Raw genomic sequence first — 20,465 nt, 5'->3', positions numbered from 1 at the left:
TACAGGTATAGCAAATGAAGAGGTCCCAGGTGCAGTAACCAGGTTGATGAAGAACAACTCTCAAATCCTCATCCATTGCAATTGCGTCATCTTAATAGTGTATCAAGAGCCCACTATAAGACATTTGCGCAACCTTGCCTGGCCTAGCTGAGTATATACACATGTTGTTAGACTGAGTTGTCACATCTTCAATCCTCTTTTAGCAAGGTAGGGAGATTAAGGTTAAAGTGAGTTCATCAACATGAGCTACAGATTATGGCCTGGGTTGGAGTGTAGCTGTATCTTAGAGGGAAGCAGCAGTGGATCACTGATGAGGGATGTGTGAATAGTGAATGGACTTGACTAACTTTGGATGCTGGGAAGGAAGGAATTAACTTGGAAAAGAACAGGGGAAGTAGTTACTTGCTTGGGGTCTTGAGTTGCTAGAAAACTGTGAGATAGCAGGGCCTCTGGCTCCATAGGCACTGATTTTGTTTTTTAGTGTTCAAAATGGTTCAATCATTACTTATTCTCATTTTTATTTTAGAAAATTCCAAAGCTTACGATCAATATTGCAAATGGCTCATAAGTGTTAAGCGATTCAACAAGCCTTGAGTTGAGAGGTCATAGGAAACATACAGTTTGAATGGATTGAAGTAATGAAAACAGTTCTTTTAAAGTAAATTATAAACACTGTTTTATGAGTTCTTAAGTAGTGATGCGAAAAAGCATTCGTGTTAACTTGAAACCTCAGCAGATTAGTTTGTATTGTTTAACATCTAATATACTGTTAGATAAAATCCTGTTTGTTGAAAAGTACAATAATGTATTGAGTATGATCCTGCAAATGAAAGGCTTTGTTATACAGTAGACCCTCGAGTTATGCGCGGGTTCTATTCCATGCACCCTCGCATAACACAAATTTGGTGTAAGTCGGGGTCTGGCTTTTTCCACAGTGGAAAACATGTTCTGCTGCTGGGGAAGCATCAGAGAGGTAAATCCTGTGGTGGAGGGGCAGTTGGAGAGGGTTAAGCCTGACAGTGGTTTGGGACTGTGGGAGACAGGTAGGGGGTTTGTGGCTAAGCCTGAGGTGGGTTAGGGCTGCAAGGGGACAAGGGGAGGAGTTGAGCCAGATCTCTGCGCAGAGGTGGTGAACTGGATCCCTGCTTGGGTGGTGAGCTGCAGCACAGGGGGTTTGAACTGGAGCTGCGTGTGGGGGGTTTGAACCAGAGCAGGGGTGTTGAACTGGATCTGCACTTGGGGGGACTTAAACCAGAGCCGCGCATGGGGGTTTAAACTGGGGTGGGAGGATTGAACCAGGGCAACACACAAGGGGTTTGAACTGGGGGGTGAGTGGGTGTTGAATCGGAGTGCGGAGGGTTTAAATTGGGGATGCGGGGGGGTGTTTGACCCAGAGCTGGGCTTGAGGTTAGGGGGTGAGCCAGAGGCACTCACGGGTGGTGAGCCGGCAGGGGGGTTGAACCGAGGCTGGGTAGGTTGAGCTGGAGTTGCGCCTGAGGGATGGTGAGCTAGAGCCGGTGGAGGGGTGAGCAGGAGCTATGTGCTGGTGGTGAGTGGAGCTGGGGTGGGGGCGGGGGGGGGGCAGTTGGGCCAGGGGGTGAGGGGGAGTGAGTTAAGCACAACTGGAAAGTTAAGCACAACTGGACATCACACATTTTCAATGTTTACTGTAGGAATCGGGTCAGCTGTGTAAGAGCAGGTTTACGTACTCTGGGTTTGCGTACTCTGAGACCTTACTGTAATTGAAGTTAATTAAAAATATAAAGTATTTTGGTTAGCTTGCCTGAAACCAACAAGAGGATAGAACTGAAAAATCTGAAAGTTCTATTTAAAATAGACAGCTTTTCAAAAGATTAAGTGTGAAGAAATAAAGCAATATTAACTAAAACTATATTTTATTATCTGGTATCTTGAAAACTCAGTTGAGTGAGGTTTATATCACCTCATTATGCACATTAGTCTCATGTCTACTTCGTTATATGAGGGCCTGTGCACAATGTTCTGTTCTGTACATCATTTAAAAGTTGTTTTTATGCCAAAGTCATGCTATACTTTGAAATGCCTTTCTCTTGCTCTCCTGACCCCCCAAATAGAAACTGTTGTAGATTTTTTTCTATGGCAGTAAACTGTTGAGAAAAACATTAAAATAGCTCTTCTGGCTTCCTAGATCAGGGTCTGATACTATTTCATGAAGATTTTATGGGCAGATGACATGATGCTCACTTTGTTCTTTGTTCTGTTTTAAGTGTTATAATTGAGTATTTTTTGTTGGAGAAGCTTAATATAAAACAATTTTTAAAAAAAAAAAAAAAAAAAAGCTTGTGAACTAAAGAACCTTAACTTGATACCTCGTGTCAGGCAAGTGCTACTTTGATACGCTTCACATACGGTTAACATCAGTAAAATATTTGAGATCATCTTGTGTAGAAAATTATAAATATGCCAAATAAAGCAGTTGAACTCCAGCTCAGTTGAAGAGGCTTCATGTTCTAACCAAAGTTTCAGCTAAGTTTAATTCTTTCTTTACTGTATAAGGTAGTAATATGGTAGTAATTAGTGTTTTTATTTTTTAATCTCACTTAGGTAAAGCAGCTATGCCCATTCAAGTCATTGATGGCCCACCTGAAACTCTACTGCCAAGCCATCTGCAGAGAGTGGATTTAAAATACCTGCAAATGGGTTGTGATCAGGCCAACAAATACTTTCAGGTAACTTACTAGCAAGTTAGATCTGAAGAAGTGGGTCTGTCCCAGGAAAGCTCATCACCTAATAAATTATTTTGTTAATCTTTAAAGTGCTACATGACTGCTTTTTTGTTTCGCAAAGATGCAGACTAACGTGGCTATCTCTCTGTTACCACTAGCAAGTGCGTGCATTGGTCACCCTAAAAATATTGCCAAAAGTACAAGAGATGTGTAAGCTCCTCTTATGTGGCCCTGGAATCTCTATATCCTCACAGGATTAAAGGAGTATGTGATTGTAAAGGGCTGTATATCTCTAAGCTGTAGTTCACACAACTTGGGCAAAATCCTGATTCCCAATGAAGTCAGCAGTTTTACTTTGTGGGTACTCCAGCTGTGGAGCACCCACCAGCAGCCTGTTCGTTCCTCATCCTACCCAGCAACTCTCACCAGCCAGTGATTCCACCAATCAGTATCTCCCCTTGCCTCTCAGCACCTTCTGCCCACTGTAATCAGCTGTTCTGTGTCATACGAGAGGATCTGTGAGGAGAGGGAGGACCGAGGATGGGGCATTTTTAGGGGAGGAGGGTGGAAGTGGGTGGGAGTTGGCAGGGTGGAGCAGGGATGAGGAGAAGTGGGGAGGGGATGGGGAGTTGAGGGAAGGATTGGAGAGCAGAACGGCCTTGATAGGAATGGGATTATGTACTCCAGAGCAGAGAAGAACCCACTGCCCGTGCTGTGCAAAGTTTTAAATGACAAGGTTTTTCTTATTTAACTATAGAAAATTTGCATAAAACACATCTCCCTTTTCTTTATAGCACTGGTATTCCAAAAAATAATTCAATTTTGGGAGGGATTTTTGGGACTTGATTAAATAATCAATCAAAGGGAAGAGACCCATCAAAAATACATAACCTAAAAGGACAGCACTGTGGATAAAAATCACTTTTCTGGTCTGCTGACTTTTAACGGCGTTTCACATTTCTTGTACAAAGCAAAGCAATCTCCCACCTTTATTGAGGCAATTATTCTAATAGGTGCTTCCACATCAAAATGTGATTGTTTTTTTCTCTTTATTGCCTTACCATAAAATGTACTACATAGATAATAGCCAAATAGTTAGCTGTTCCATCCTGGGAAATATAGAGAGTGTGGAGCTGTTCACATTTAGAAGTGAGTTCTTAGCTTTAGGCACAGAATGCTAGTGAAATAGGTGTTCAGACACATCAGATCTGTTTCTTTAAAATGTGAGGCCACATTGTGTTCTTCTTTTATCAAAATGTTTACTTCAATAAGAGTTCTGTGATTGTAACTTTAAATCCTTTTTATCATCCCAAACACTTGGGGGATAGGAATCAATATCCTAAACTTTCATTATGTCTGCTTTGAAAAACAGTCTCTGTTTAGAATAAAAAGCCAAACATAGCATGTACTTCAAACTTTTGAGTGTTGTTTTGCAAACTGGGCACATTCAGGTGGATATGAAATAGAACAGTGTTTCTTAAATTTTTTGAGCCTATGGAACACCAATCTATAGTTTTTATTGGGAACACCTATGAAAAATTTCTTCAAAAAAAGTGTTGTCAGACCAAAAAGACAAACAAAAACAAAAAACCAAAATAGCAAAATATACAGCAAAAACAAAATTAAGTAGTTTAATCACGTTATCATAGCAATGAAAAAATAATATTGTATCTGTTTTTTTAAACAGAAGATACATACCATCAGTTTAAGATATCAAAACGTGTCAGATGCTCGTGAGACACCTGAGAGTTGTTCGCAGGACATCAGGATTCTGCGGAACATAGTTTAAGAAACACTGGAGTAGAGAACAATTTTCCTTAAGGTCTGGAAATGCAAGTGAGATCTTGGCAAGAGCCAACTGGTCTGCTTTTTTTCTTTCGTGGGGGCTGACTACGCAGACCAGGTCACTATAATAGGAGAAGAGGGGGAAATGCAGGAGGTGAAAAGAAAGGAAATGCAGTTCTCCTATCAGTGGTTTCCAACTTTTTTGAGACAGTGACCCATTTTGACAATTCATTAAGACTTTATGACTTAACACAACTCAGAACAGTGTGTGTATGTCGGGGGAGGTACTTCCCTGGGAAAATTTCTTTATAAATCTTGATTTCTCCCTGAGGCTTAAATCCCTCGCATCCCCAAAATGCGCCCCCCGTCTACCTCACACAAGTGCCAGTGCTGCCCCCCTGCTGCTCCTCCGGGCAGTTCCCCCCAGCTCTCCTACTCCCTTCTCCCGCCTGCAGCACAGGCAGTTCCCTGCTCTGCCTCCTGAATGGCCCGATCCCTCCTGCTGACCATTAAACCAATTAAACTGAGTTCCATTTAAGCATGACAGGGCAGGGACTGGGAGCTGAAGGAGTGAGTGGTGGGAGCCGAAAATGCCTCCTTAAAGAGCCACCAGTGGCTTGGAGCTGGCCAGCTGGTGACTCTTAGAAAATTTAATGGTGACCTCTCTTTGGGTCCCATCCCGTAGGTTGGGAATCCCTGTCCTAAGTGCTATCATCTTGCATGTGACAAAGAGATTTTGGCCTTCTTTCTCCATATTTGTGTGAGTTGTCTTCAGTTCTCTGTATGTTAATCCCTTTAGTGTGCAGGAAGGGCTTCTTGCTGCAGTGTCTTCAGGAGGACTGAACTATGCCCAAGAGGATGAGAGGAAGTATTTTGAGAATTCAGGCGCAAGTGAACCTAACATCCCTATCCCTATTTGCTATAACTGACTCTACAGGGATAACCGTGAAATTAGCTAGACGTGAAGTACTAAACTGCAAAAGCAGACCCAATCATTTTTAGATGGTTGTTTAGGTATAGGTTTTACAGTATTTTCATACAAAAATTAGATTTTTCTAAGTTGAACTGCTAACTGAAAGTGTCAGAGAGATAGCCGTGTTAGTCTGTATGTTCGAGAGCAACAAGAAGTCCTATGGCACCTTATAGGCTAACAGATATTTTGGAGCATAAGCTTTTTGTGGGCAAAGACCTGCTTCATCAGATGCATGGGTGGGAGGGATGGGTTCCAGAGGGGTATTTAAAGAGTGGATCCCAGTAAAAGGGAGGGCCAGAGCTGACAAGGTCCATTCAGCAAGGTGGAAATGGCCCGTTATCAGTAGTATGTATCTAAAGAGGAAAAAACAAGTCAGATCAGACAGGGGGATGTGGGACCATTGTCAGAGTCTAATGGGGAGATATTAACACCCAGTGCAGCGAAGCTGCTTTTGTAAGGGGTGAGCCACTCCCAGTCTCTGTTTAATCCTTGGTCGATGTAGTCAGATTTGCAAATAAATTACAGTTCAGTGATTTCTCTCTCCAGTAGATTTTTGAAATGTCTTTGTTTTAGGACTGCTACTTTTAAATCTGTTACTGTGTGTCCAGGGAGATTGAAGTGCTCTTCCACAGGTTTCTGTACGTTACCATTCCTGATGTCTGATTTATGTCCATTTATTCTTTTACACAGAGACTGTCCAGTTTGGTCAATGTAAATTGTAGGGGGGCATTGCTGGCACATGATGGCATATATTATATTAATAGATGTGCAGGTAAAGGAACCCGTGATGGTATGGTTGATGTTAGGTCCTGCGATCGTATCACTGGTGTAGATATGTGAGCAGATTTGGCAGTGAGGTTTGTTGCAGGGATTGGTACCAGGTTTAGGGTCACTGTCTTGTGATCTCTAGTTGCTGGTGAGAATTTGTTTAAGGTTGGCAGACTGTCTGTAGGCGAGGACAGGCCTGCCTCCCAAGGTCTGTGAGAGTGAAGGATCATTGCCCAGGATGGGTTCCACATCACAGATGATGTGTTGGAGAGGCCTTAGGTAGGTGCTGTATGTGATGGCCAGTGATGTTCTCTTGTTTTACTTGCGAGACCTGTCTTGTAGCGGGTGGCTTCTGGGTACCCATCTGGTTCTGTCAGTCTGTTTCCTCACTTCCTTAGGTGGGTATTGTAGTTTGTGGAAAGCTTGGTAACGGTCTTGTAGATATTTCTCTCTGTCTGATGGATCAGAGCAAATACGGTTGTACCTTAGTGCCTGGCTGTATACAATGGATCGCGTAGTGTGCCATGGATGGAAGCTAAAGGCGTGTAGATAAGCATAACGGTCTGTGGGTTTTCGGTATAGGGTGGTATTTATGTGACCATCGCTTATCTGCCCAGTAGTGTCCAGGAAGTGAATCTCTTGTGTGGACTGGTCCAGGCTAAGGTTGATGGTGTGGTGGAAACTGTTGAAATCACAGTGGAATTCTTCAAGAGCCTCCTTCCCATGGGTCCAGGCGATAAAGATATCATCAATGTAGCGCAGATAGAGGAGGGGCACTAGGGGATGAAAACTGAGAAAGCATTGTTCCGGGTCAGTCATAAAAATGTTGGCATACTGTGGGTGGCATATGTGGGTGCCCATAGCAGTGCCACTGATTTTAAGGTATAACTTGTCCTCAAATCTGAAATAGTTGTGGGTGAGGACAAAGTCACAAAGGTCCACCACCATTTTTGCCACGGTCCCATCAGGGATAATGTTCCTAACACCTTGGGGTCCATCTGCATGTGGGATATTGGTGTAAAGGGCCGCTGCATCTGTGGTGGCCAGGATGGTGTTTTCAGGAAGATCGCCAATGGATGATTGTTTCCTGAGGAAGTCGGTGGCATCTCGAAGAAAGCTGGGAGTGCTGGTGGCATAGGATCTAAGTAGAGAGTCCACATATCCAGACAATCCTGTGGTGAGAGGGCCAGTGCCTGAGATGATAATACTTTTGATAATGGGCCATTTCCACCTTGCTGAATAGACCTTGTCAGGTCTGGCCCTCCCTTTCACTGGGACCCCACTCTTTAAATACCCCTCTGGAAACCCCACCTCCCCACTCACGCATCTGATGAAGCGGGTCTTTGCCCATGAAAGCTTATGCTCCAAAAATCTGTTAGTCTATAAGGTGCCCCAGGACTCCTTATTGTTCTGCTAACTGAAATGTTAGTCCAAACTCATTTGTTGGAATGTATTATTCTGAAGGCTGTGAATTGTAAGCCATTTTTCTTTTCACAGGGGTGTTGGGGTACATGACAGACAGTGCTGTGGAAATGAGCAAGAGCTAGGCAAAAATCTGAAAGATGTACTACTTAATGGAACACTCTTAACTTTTATGGGGAACTAGTGAAACTGACTAGATATGTACTTCCTGGGGAACACCTGGAGAAGGGAGCTTTAGGAGAGTAAGTTTTCTAGCAGTAGTTGAGATAGAAGAAAGGTGTGGTGATTAACAGCTTCAAGCAATCTACAAGCAATTCTTGTAGTGTCAGTACAAATGTTCAGTACTGTATTGCTTTCTTTGTTGGTCATTGCAGTGTGCCCTGCTTGTTTTCCTGATGCTTTTTGCTATGTAGGACACCAAAGAAAAGTAGAGCACCCAACTGTGGTGTAATTTTGTCACTAAGTATGATGATGTGTTAAATATCTGTAGAATATATAGAGTATGTACCTGCATCAGCAGAAATATGTAAAACATGGGGCAGAATAACCAAAAGCCCACCTGGTTTATGTTACAAAACTGGACTTTGTTACTTTACCAGAGGAGACAGATAAACTTTTGAACACTATGGTGCAAAAAGAAAGGAGGGGAAAAAATTCCAGAACACACACGTGGTATGATATACCTAGACTCTTCATGAGTGCTTAGAGCAGAATGGTTTCTTATATCATCTGGGGGCACCTAAGTGAAAAGTGGCTATGGTCTGAAGAAGTGGGTCTGTCCCACAAAAGCTCACCTAATAAACTATTTTGCTAGTCTTTAAAGTGCTACTTGACTGCTTTTTGTTTTGATAGTGTATAGACTAGCACGGCTTCCTCTCTGTTACTAAGTGAAAAGGTGCAAGTGCTTAACCTTTAAACTTCCTACTTAGATTATCAGCTCTCTTTCTAGGAAAGCAGAATGGGATTAAATGACAAGGACATTATGAAGTTTTAGCAGGTCAGTGGAGCATTTTTTTTCCAGACTTCAGAGTTGTCTTTAAGTGCCAGTCCACAGTGCAAATGATTAAGCTTGTTTTCATGTTGTACCATTGGTGCTTAAAACTTTTTCTGTTGCATTTCCCCTTATCAGTAATCTGTCTATATCTGCCCCTGCATTACTGCAGAGTGTGCTCGGTGGAGCTGAGGGCTGAACTGGGGATGTGGGCAGAGCTGGGCCTAGTTGCAGAGCTGGTCTGGGTGCAGAGAGGGAATGAGGGTGAGGCTGGGCTGGAATGGAGCTGGAGTTGGAGCTGGGACTGAGCTCTGGGAAGAGTGGAGCTGGGCTAGGGGAGAGTGGAGTTGAGTGGAGCTTCTTTCCTGCTCTTGTGGGAGGTGGCCCAGGCCACTCTGTGTGCAGCCCCCTTTTGCATGTTCATCTGTGCTCCTATAGGGGACCACAGTGTTATACCAGTGCTAGAACCTAAATGCAGGGGCATGAAACCAGAGAAATTAGATCAGTCCTTTGAGCTGCAGGAGAATGAACTCAAAGAGTAGTTCTCACCAACAAAAGTTCTGTAACACTTATTTTTGCTCTACTTTTTAACGATTTGTTCACAGGTTATCCTTTGTTTGTAATTAACTCTTCAGTTGCTTTTCCCTTTTTTTCCACCTTGAATCAGTTTCTGCTCTGTTACACTGGCAACTCTATTACATTCAGTTGGACTTAGATTTAAACTTACTTTGCTCTTTTACATCCCGATTTGTTAATATCCTGTTACATGACTAACTGATAAGCAGAAGCTACCAGTTATTTGCAGCCCTTCCCCACAAGTAAATAGTTAGTGGATGGCTCAGCCTATATCCTTGCTTGCTCCAGGATCAGGCATTCTTCTCTCTCTCTCCATCCCCCCACTTCTCTCCCTCCTGCTGCTCTCCGTTTAAAAGGCTGACTGAGCCAGCATGCAGACTGGTTCAGCTTCTGTCTCCCTTTCCCACCCTTGCCACTTTGCATTTAAAAGGTTGGGTCAACACACAGGTGAGAAATGGCGGGGTGGGGCCGTGGGAATAGAAGTGAGCCAGCCTGTATGCTGGATGAGCTTTCTAAATGCAGAGCAGCAAGGTGTGTGTGTGTGTGTGTGTGTGTCTATTGGGGGATGTGCATGTGGGAATCGGGACAGTTAACCGAGTAACCAGTAGAAATTTTGGTGCTTTTACTCAGTTACCAGATTACTCACTGTTTTAGCATCCCTAATAACAAGCAAAATTTGATGTATTTTTAACAACTTGTGCTAAGATTATCCTTTTCTTGTAATTTTAAATAACTCTCCAAGTTAAACTGAAAAATCTATTTCTCAACTTATCTTTAGAAATATTTCCGGTATCTTCATAAAGTAGTAGTAGTAGTAGGCATCCTTCAGTCTGCATAGACTATGGATCGCGCCCTTTAAAGTTTCAATTGAGGACTTCATTTACAGCGTCTATTGTGACTATGAAGACCCACACGAGAGTGACAGTCCTTGCTGCATCTCTTGCAGATGTAGTGGGTGTCTGGCAAGTCCTTATTGTGCTTTCTGTGCGCTCGCTTCTCCTCTGCTAGCTGTCTGATCTTCATCTCGCCCTTCTGAAGGCCCTTGTGTAACCCCTGCCTCCATCTGCTGCGGTCGTCTTCGTAAAGTATTGTTTAGTGATCATAAATGTGCCTTTGTGATATTAAATGTTGCCACATAAAACTTGCCATCTTTCTAATGAAAATTGGCACTTTCACCATGATTAAATACAACCCAAGTTATAACTTTGTTACTATTTTGGCATCAATAAAGCTGACGAGTAGAAAAATAAGGGCCAAGACTATGGGATGTGGGCGGGAGGGACAGTGGGTGCAGGAGCAGGCTGGGAATTGGAGTATAGGAGGGGGTGCAGGATGTAGGTTGGAGGGGGTACAGGAGCAGGCTGGAGGTGTGGAAGAGGAAGGGTGTATGTGGGTTTTTGATCTGGAAGGGAGGGGTCAGAGTGGAGATGAGTGGTCTGGGAGGGAGGGGGCAGAAATAGGGTGCAGGTGGGGAGCTTGGGCAAGAAGGTCAGGAGAGGTGTGTGGGGTCTGGGTGGGAGTACGGGGTCTGGGCAGAATGAGCAGAAAAGGGGTGGGAATGGGGGTCTGGAGCTGCCTGGTGGTATAGGGTCCATGAGACAGGGGTGCACTTACCCTGGAGCACCCATGGATACACATAGCTAATACGAAGTTGTGTAATACCACTTTTCTAGTTATCCAGATCTTATATACATTTAAACAGAGGCTTATTTGTTCCTCTCATGAATTTCCGTAGTCTTTTATCTCTTAACTCTAATTTTGATTTCACAAACACCTCAGCAGTTTCCCCCAAAATATTTGCAGTTCACCATATCTTCTGATGATCTTACATTATCTCTGTAGACACTTGTTTTACCTCTGTGAATTAGCCCTTCATTTGCCCTTTACAAGCAAAATTTAACTTTATAGTTAACTCCTTTAATGACATCACCTGTGTTTCTGAAGTACTCATTAGCAACTATTGGCAGAATCTCTTGCAGAGAAAAATTGTTGAGTTCCTTGTGTGTGTGTCCATTCACTTGACTCTTCCACAGAAATCAAATTTATTTTTTAGTGTCTATACGATGTTAGCTCCTGTTTTGTAACTCAGTTAATTATGTTGTTATGCTCCTTCTGCATCAATATTATTTTGCATATTCTGAGTAGCTACTGTTTTCCTGCCTTCTTTGGGTTACTTGCTATCATTAACTTCTCATAGAATGTGTGCCTTCTTCGGGTGGAAGGTCGAAGAACATATCTTAGAAAATATACTAGATGTAATAAAAAGCAGTGGTTCTTCCTCGAGTGTCCCCGTGGGTGCTCCATGATAGTGTCGGGCTTGCCCCGGCACCGCAGATCGGATCTTTCCAGCAGTTTCTGCCGGACCGTGCATGCGCCGCTCCCTTGCGCGCTCCCGGCCACGTGCGCGATCCGGTCCCCACCAGTTCCTTCTTAGCCGCCATCGGCTGCAGACGGAATCCGCTCAGTCTGCGGCCAGAGTCAGCGTATTTAATGTTCTTAGTGTTTTTAGAGTTTCTTTTCAGTTAGCTTGTTGTTTTCTCTTATTGCAAAAAAAAAAAAAAAAAAAAAGTATATGACAGCATAGGCAGAAAGCCTTAGTAACCAGAGGAGCAGCAGAGGCCCGGGGACGTAAGGCCATTAGGCCTCCTGCCGCAGCAGGCTGGGTCCGAGAGAGGGGAACAAGCACAGAGAAGGTGCTAAGTACCCTATTAACAACTCAAAGACTCACTGCAATGTCCTCTTCAGGATTCAAGAAGTGTGAGTCATGCCGCGAAGCGATGCCGGCCTCCGATGGGCACAGTCAATGTATTAGGTGCCTGGGGGAATCTCACGTCACCCAGAAATGCTCCTTCTGCGCAAAGCTCACGGCCAGAGCCAGGAAGGATAGAGAAATGCGGCTAAAAATGCTGCTCTTTGATAAGGCCCTCCAGCCAGACGTGCCGGAGCGGCCTGAACAAGAGGGACCCACAGGGCCCTATAAAAGGAAGGCAGCGTCCCTCACCCCATCAGTGCAAAATCGGAGGAAGCTCTCTCCAACCCAATCCCTGCCAGCAGCTACAGCGAGCGGGACGGGTGCAGCACATAGCCCCCAGCTGCAATTACAAACAAGCGGCGGTGCGGAAGCGCACATGGCAGAGGCTGAACCTCCGATGATTAAACAGCCGGCCCGCACCGCGGTCAGAGCGGCAGCCAGGCAAGCGCTGGAACCGGCGGCACCGCAGCTAGCGGCACAGACCCCCGGGGCGCCAACAGTGCAGGGCTCGCAGGCACGCGGCCTGCAGGCACCGGGGGAGACCACCCGCGCGGCACCGCAGTTAAGCGTGCTGAGCGCGGCGCCGACAGCAGGGCCGAGATCCCCGGAGCGGAAAGGGGCGGAGTTAGCCCCCACAGGGGAGGGGAAAGGCAGCAGAGAAAGCCCGGCACCGCAGCCCTTCTCCAGACAGGGCTGCAGGGCTGCTCTCTCTAAGCCCTCCCCTTATGCTGCGAACTCCAACAAGGAGTCAGGGGTCTCCCCCAGTCTACCCTGAGCCTCCCTCCCCGTTCCTCCAGCCAGCATCACCATGGCTCGGGCCACCCTCGCCTTTTCTGGGATTTGACCCCCTGGAGTATGACCACAAATAAGTTTCACCACTGTCTCAATCACCCAGACGATCTCACTCCCCCAGACGCCAGGGATATGCGCCTCGAGAGTGGTCCAGGTCTCCATCCCAGGAACCGTACCCGCGTTGCCATGGTCGCCCCATCATGCTGGGCATAGACAGCACACCCCCAGGGACAGGTCCCCCCAGACAGTTCACTATCCCCGAAGGCAATCGCGGACGGGGACGGAAACGCAGCTATCTCAGGGGGAGTTGGTTCTGGAACCCCGAGATTTTCCCTCGCAAGCCTCCAGTGAGAGGATGTATCATCGTCAACAGGACCCCGAGGGCTCAAGGGAGGCTTACCCCAGTGGTTTCTCTCTGTCCTCCCCCGACGAGGCTATGGCCCCAGGGGATGTCCACCCCCCCGGACGATCTCAAACAGTTCCAAGAGCTGTTTAAAAGGGTCGCCTTTACGCAAAGCATCCGAACAGCAGAGGTGCAGGAGAAGCACCACAAGCACCTCAAAAACCTGAGACCTCCGGCCTCTTCTAAAATAGCTATTCCGCTTGATGAAGCAATTATGTAGTCCGCTACCATGATATGGCAGACCCCAGCGTCCGCTCCACCTATAAACAAGAGAGCGAATAAGAAATACTTCGTCCCAGCGAAGGGCATGGAGTTCCTGTTTAGTCACCCACAACCAAATTCACTGGTGGTGGAATCGTCTCAACAGAGGTCGAAAACTTCCCAGTACAAGGCAGGGGGAATGGACAAAGATGCCAAGAAGTTAGAGCTATTCGGCAGAAAGGTCTACTCCTCCTCTACCCTACTGTTGAGAATGGCAAATTATGCAGCACACCTAGCGAACCATAATTTTGACAGTTACTCCAGACTGACTTCTCTCATGGACTCGCTTCCAGAGAATAAGAAGCCGGTGCTGAAGGCCATCGTGCAGGAAGGCTACGCAGCCTCGAGGACAGGAGTTCAGATCACCCTGGACGTAGCAGATATGGCTGCACGCTCAACGGCTACGGCAGTGGTCATGCGCAGGGAATCCTGGCTTCAGACATTGGGTATCCCAAGGGAAGTGCAGGCAAGGATTGTCGATCTCCCCTTTGACATGCAGAAGTTGTTTGCTGAATCAACTGGTTCGGTCCTTCATTCCAGTAAAGACTCAAGGGCCACTCTCAGAACCTTGGGGATTTATACCCCTCCATACAGAAAGAAAAAGTATTACCCTCAGCAAAGACGATACCCGTATCAACCCCAGCGTGCTCAGTACCAAAGGGGCTACGACCAAGGGCGGCATCAACAGCACCAACAGTATAGATCTCCCAGGCGACGTTCCCAACAGAGCCATGCATCCTCGGGGCAGGGCCAAAGGCAACAAGTTTGACGGACAGATCGAGGGCTGCACTATCACTACCATCGCGCAATGTCATCCACAATTAATGTTCCATCATCACCTCCAACCGTTCTACGCCCAGTGGCAAAAGATCACCACAGACAAATGGGTACTGGAGATCATAGCCACGGGTTACGCGATCCCCTTCCAGTCGCTCCCACCGCCATGACCTCCACCCAGCCCCCATCTCAAGGACACCTCCCACGAAGTGAGACTCAAGCAGGAGGTGGACCATCTTATGCTTATAGGGGCAGTGGAAAGAGTGCCGGAGCAACTCCAAGGGAAAGGGTTTTATTCAAGATACTTCCTCACAGAGAAAAAAACAGGAGGCTGGAGGCCCATCTTAGATCTTCGAGGCCTCAACCGGTACTTGCACAAACAATGCTTTCGGATGATCACAGTCGCCTCTATTCTTACAGCTCTGGACGATGGAGATTGGTTCGCAGCCCTCGACTTACAAGACGCGTATTTCCATATAACAATCCACCCGGCTCACAGACGCTTTCTCCGGTTTATGGTCGGCAAAGAACATTTCCAATACAAGGTTCTGCCGTTTGGCCTCTCCTCGGCCCCCAGAGTCTTTACCAAGACCCTGGCAGTGGTGTCAGCCTACCTGCACAGACAGAGGGTGTTTATATTCCCATATCTGGACGACTGCCTACTGAAAGGGGCTTCGAAGGAAGAGGTACTACGCATGATATGCGTTACAGCAAGCACGTTCTCTTCGCTGGGCCTGGTCATCAACCTGGCGAAGTCCAAAGATCGACCCCACACAGGACATAGAGTTCATAGGGGCACACACAAACTCCATCACTGCAAGGGTTTATCTACCAGATGCTCGCTTTTGCGCTATTGGTTCCCTCGTACAAGTCATCACCTTCAGTCCCATGGTGCCGGTTCTAATGTGCTTTACAGCTGCTAGGCCACATGGCAGCAGCAACGTTCGTAGTACAGAACGCCAGATTGCATACGCGCAGCATGCAGCATTGGCTGGCGAGCGTCTACAAACCGGCAACACACACCGTCCGCAGGGTGGTGTCACCCACAACAGAAGTGCGCAGATCCCTGCAATGGTGGGTGAACCCCAAGAACATGCTAACAGGGTTACCCTTTCATCAACCACAAATCTCTATGTTCCTCACCACTGACGCCTCCCACATAGGGTGGGGAGCACACATTGGCGAAAAGGTGACGCAGGGACTGTGGTCCCCTACGGAACAGTCGCTTCATATAAATATACTGGAGCTCAGAGCAGTGTTCAACGCCTGCAAACACTTTCAAGACTATATACAAGGCAAAGTAGTCGGGATCAATACAGACAATACCTCCACCATGTTTTATATAAATCGAAAAGGCGGAGCTCGATCCCGTGCCTTATGTGAGGAAGCAGTCCAGCTGTGGAACTGGTGCATCACCAACAATATAACGTTGAAAGCCTCGTATTTACCAGGCGCTCACAACGTGAAGGTAGACCAGCTGAGCAGGCTCTTCGCACTCACACACGAGTGGCAGATCCATTCTGATCTGCTACAACCGCTTTTTCATGCATGGGGGTTTCCCCAGATAGACGTGTTTGCCACTCAACACAACAAGAAGTGCCCTCAATACTGCTCCAGGGCAGGACTGGGACGGAGCTCTCTGGGGGAAGCATTCGCGATCTCGTGGAAGGGCCCCCTGCTCTACGCATTTCCTCCCACAGTGCTCATCCACAAGGTCTTGCAGAAACCAGGAGAGAGAGAGCCTGCATGATCCTAGTTGTCCCAACTTGGGATCGACAGCAATGGTTCCCCTTGCTTCTGCGCATGTCGGACTGCCCACCGATGCCCCTTCCTGTGGCGCCGGACCTGCTCACGCAAGCCCAGGGGTCCATAGTGCATCCACACCCCCCGAGGCCTGTGACTGCCAGCATGGTTAATCCATGGCTCAGCTCCCTAGAGAGTACGTGTACGGAGGGAGTGCAACAAGTCCTAGAAAGTAACCAAAGGGCTTCTGCCAGGAAGACCTACAAGCAGAAATGGACTCGATTCACTGCATGGTGCTCTACCAAGCAATTAGCTCCCCTTGATGTTCCTATATCTGTAATATTAGAATATTTACTGGACCTCAAGAGAGGCGGACTTTCCCTATCCTCATTAAAGGTCCACCTTGCCACTATATCGGCGTTTCGGCATAAAGAGGAAGGGCCCACGGTATTTGCCCATCCCATGGTTACCAGGTTCCTGAAGGGGCTGGTAAACCTGTACCCCCCTCGGAAACCACTTCCACCTTCGTGGAGCTTGGACCTGGTGCTTAACGCGCTAACGGGACCACCCTTTGAACCCTTAGCCACAGTTTCCCTCCGTCTCCTTACGATAAAACAACCTTCCTTCTTGCAATCACGTCAGCTCGCAGGGTGAGCGAGCTCGCGGCAGTTATGGCAACGCCACCCTGCACAGTATTTTCAAAGGAGGCGGTAACCTTACGGCTGCATCCAGCCTTTGTTCCGAAAGGTTCTTCAGAGTTTCTTATTAACGAACCTATAGTTTTACCCTCGTTTTATCCAAAGCCTCATAACTCCAACAAAGAGGCGCGCCTACACCTCCTGGACGTGAGGAGGGCGCTGGCTTTCTATATAGACAGGACTAAGTCCTTCCGGAAAACGGATAGACTCCTAGTCTCTCTCGCTCCCAGATCAAAAGGAGAAGGTCTCTCTTCACAGAGAATCTCGAAGCACATCGTATCCTGTATAAAAATGTGCTACGAACTTAGAAAGACTCCTTTACTGGCCCCGCTTAGGGCTCACTCCACCAGGGCGGTGGCGGCATCAACAGCCTTTTTCAAGGGCATTGCATTAAAAGACATCTGCAGAGCGGCGACCTGGTCATCCTATGACACCTTCGCCAAGCATTATGCCCTACACAGGATATTCCAAGAGGATACCCTTCTTTCGACAGCGGTCCTTTCAGGGGCAAGCTGCACATAACCCGATTACCCACCTCCTTTGTTGGGTTACTGCTGGGTAGTCACGTATCGTGGAGCACCCACGGGGACACTCGAGGAAGAAAGAGAAGTTACTCACCGTAGTAACGATGGTTCTTTGAGATGTGTCCCCGTGGGTGCTCCACCACCCGCCCATCCTGCCCGCCTCGGATCTCTCTTTGGTGTTTTTCAGGAGCATCCGAGGCGGTTGGTCAAGGAACTGGCGGGGACTGGATCGCGCACATGGCCGGGAGCGCGCAAGGGAGTGGCGTGCGCCGGCGCATGCGCGGTCCGGCAGAAACTGCTGGAAAGATCCGATCTGCGGCTCTGGGGTGAGCCCGACACCTATCATGGAGCACCCACGGGGACACATTCCGAAGAACAATCGTTACTACGGTGAGTAACTTCTCTTTACTTTTGTTTTGGTCACCTATTAGCCATTTGTACCTCTTTGGTTCTTGTTACTCTGGCTCAGGTGATTACATTGATCATTATCTGATTTGCTGTCACTTGACACCTTTTGGTTAAAATTCAGTTACATAATCTCATATTTTCTGAACCTTGAACAGCAAACTCCCCCACAATCTGTTTGTCAGGCTATGATAACATTAATTCATGCCTGACTCTCCAAACCAGAAGATGGCTTTGAGCTTTGAATCATCTACAAGTTAATTCTGTTTCAGTGACCTAGAGGTGCTCATGACCTTATTTTTAGAGTTTTTCGTTAAGCAATTTTTTTTCTCTTTTCTCATTTTAGGGAACAGTTATTTCCTCTTACCCTTTAACTAAACTTGGAAATGGAACAGAATTTTTCAAGATTGTACTTCAAGGTATTCCGATTTAAACTTAGAGTTCTTTGTTTTTGCTGAAGTTACTAATGCATCTTTTAAAATTTTATAAGATGAGTATTAATGAATCTTGGGGAAGATCTGCTTAGTTGTGTTCAGTGCTTAATTTAATGTTTGTATACTTACCCCACAATATGATATTTTAAGTTTACATGCCACTGTGTGGTTTGAAACAATGTGACTGTAATGCTTAAACAGGCTTCCTGGAGTTATGGAACCTTGTAATCTATTGTTATAGATTGTTCCAGCAATACATTACTTTTATATATAGTCTTAATGATGAATTTCTTCAGTTTGTAATCACTTGAGAAACTAAGGAGCAAAGTGCATCAAATTCACTTGTTATCATCATTGTTGATACATGGAAACAAAATATTTACTGTGACTATTGAGTGGACAGAAGATAATTTTTTTTAACATATATTGAATCGTAGTCTGGGTTGAACAGATTAAAGCTATCTTTTTAATGGATTTGTTTGTTTTTTGAACAAATGAGACGTTTGGGCTTTATCTACACAGCCAACTTTTATTGTCAAAAATAACAAGAAGTCCTTTGGCACCTCATAGATGAACAGATATTTTGGAGCATAAGCTTTTGTGGGCAAAGACCCGCTTCATCAGATGCATGAGCTGCGGGTTCCAGAGGAGGGTTTAAACACATGGGCTTATGAAAAGGAGGGTTATTCCTGGGGAAATGGGAGTACTCCTGGAGTACTCCCTCCTTTTCATAAGCCCATGTATTTAAACCCTCCTCTGGAACCCCCCACACATGCATCTGACAAAGCCAGTCTTTGCCCACAAGAGCTTATGTTCCAAAATATCTGTTAGTCTATAAGGTGCCACAGAGCTTCTTGTTGTTTTTGAGGAGACAGGCTAACTCAGCTACCCCTCTGATAATTGTCAGACACGCCTTTTAGTGACAAAACAGTAAGAGCATACGTGCTGCAAGGCAACTTTTGCTGGGAAGAATGCTCAGTATTGACAGCAACAAACTTCCATTCCTAAACTTCCCAGCCTTTATTGTCCACCCAGAGCCAATGTAGATAATGCTGTTTGTTTCATTGACATAACTAGCTTCCGCCAGTATCCCACAATGCTTGCCCTGATCGTTCTGCTCAGTCTTTTAATCTCTGCTTCCCTGCAGGCATACACCCATCCCCCTTCAGAACTGTGGGAATTATCTAACCTCCAAGTGTGCTGCTCAGTTTGGGGAGCAAAGAGCAAATCGTTAGAATGTTCTTGTTCTCCCCTGTACTATAAACTTAGTGGCAGGCAGCGAGGTGTCACTGGGGACTGGGGAGGGAATGGGGGGAACAGGAGGATGGGGGCAAGAGACTGCAGCAGTACTATGACGTTTCCTAGGATGGAGAGCTTACAGAGGTACTCATAACTCTACTCCTGGAAGCTGAAGAGGGTGTGGGAGAACTCGGAGGGAATCACAAGATGATCAGTGATCAGCTCTGCCTTCCCACAGCATGCTGGGATACATACCCACAGTGCATTGCTCACACTGTTTATGATGATGCCCCTATTGTTGCCATGATTGTGGACCGAGACAGTGTGAGAACACCCTTTGGTGATTTTTGTTTTGTTGACTTTTGTGTGTGAACATAAGTTTTATCAATGAAACTTGCAGGGTAGACAAGCTCTTTCTATTCAAAACTGAAATGCTCATCTAGAAGATGGAAGAAAATGAGGAAGGGAGAGATTCCTAGTGAGATTCAAAACAACTGTTGAGAAGCCCACCTTTCTCAGTTCCTGGGGAGAATGCAGATGGTGTTCCCAGGTATTCCTCAAGGGCTGCAACTCTTGTATTGGACTCTGACAGTTCAGTATCAAGGTTTTGAAGCCCCTCTCCCTGGCCCAGAAGAAAATTTCCTACTTCTGTCTTCCTCCTTCCTCCTTTACTTTTTCTACCCTTCTATCCTATCCTCCAGTAGAGAACCTCTGCTACTTCACCATTCTGTCTGGAGCCTCGGGGGTTATTTTTAAGTTCTGTCCTCTGCTGTATGGGTACATTTCAACAATCAACAAGAAATGAGAAACATCAACAAGAAATGAGAAACATCAACAATTTAAGCTTGCTTGCTGGAATGTGCGGACCATGCTGACCGGCTTGACTGAAGATCTTCAGGCCATCACTGATTCCTGAAAGACCGCTGTCATCAACGAGGAACTGAAGAGGCTCAGAGTTGATATCGCTGCACTGCAAGAGACGCGACTAACAGATTCGGGATCTCTAAAGGAAGAGGCCTACACCTTTTTCTGGCAGGGTGAAGCCCAAGAAGAACCCAGAGAGCATGGCGTTGGCTTTGCTGTCAGAAACACCCTTCTACAAATGGTGGATTTAGTGATGGGCGGATCAGAAAGACTTCTTCGGATCACACTTCAAACTTGCGCCGGTCCTGTCCACCTGATCAGCGCTTATGCTCCAACCCTGTATGCCACACCAG

General features: G+C 46.3%; 1 protein-coding gene across 4 annotated transcripts in view; it reads left to right on the top strand.

The window, feature by feature from the left end:
• Positions 1 to 20,465, top strand: part of POT1 (protection of telomeres 1) — a 166,747-nt gene that overhangs the window by 44,623 nt on the left and 101,659 nt on the right. For 3 of the 4 annotated variants that reach the window (XR_012643941.1, XM_074984120.1, XM_074984119.1), the window contains exons 2-3: positions 2,584 to 2,708; positions 17,922 to 17,994. Coding sequence is in view for 2 of the 4 variants with exons in the window: in XM_074984120.1 (XP_074840221.1) it covers positions 2,595 to 2,708; positions 17,922 to 17,994 (187 nt within the window). In the remaining 2 variants the exon portion in view is untranslated. Of the gene's footprint in view, positions 1 to 2,583; positions 2,709 to 17,921; positions 17,995 to 20,465 lie in introns of those variants that run through there. The other variant, XM_074984121.1, reaches the window with a different exon arrangement.

Source organism: Carettochelys insculpta, chromosome 1 (assembly GCF_033958435.1).
Source record: "Carettochelys insculpta isolate YL-2023 chromosome 1, ASM3395843v1, whole genome shotgun sequence".
In the NCBI taxonomy this organism is placed as follows: Eukaryota; Metazoa; Chordata; order Testudines; family Carettochelyidae; genus Carettochelys; species Carettochelys insculpta.
Note: the sequence above shows the minus strand (reverse complement) of the source record. Positions and strands in the feature narration are given on the sequence as shown.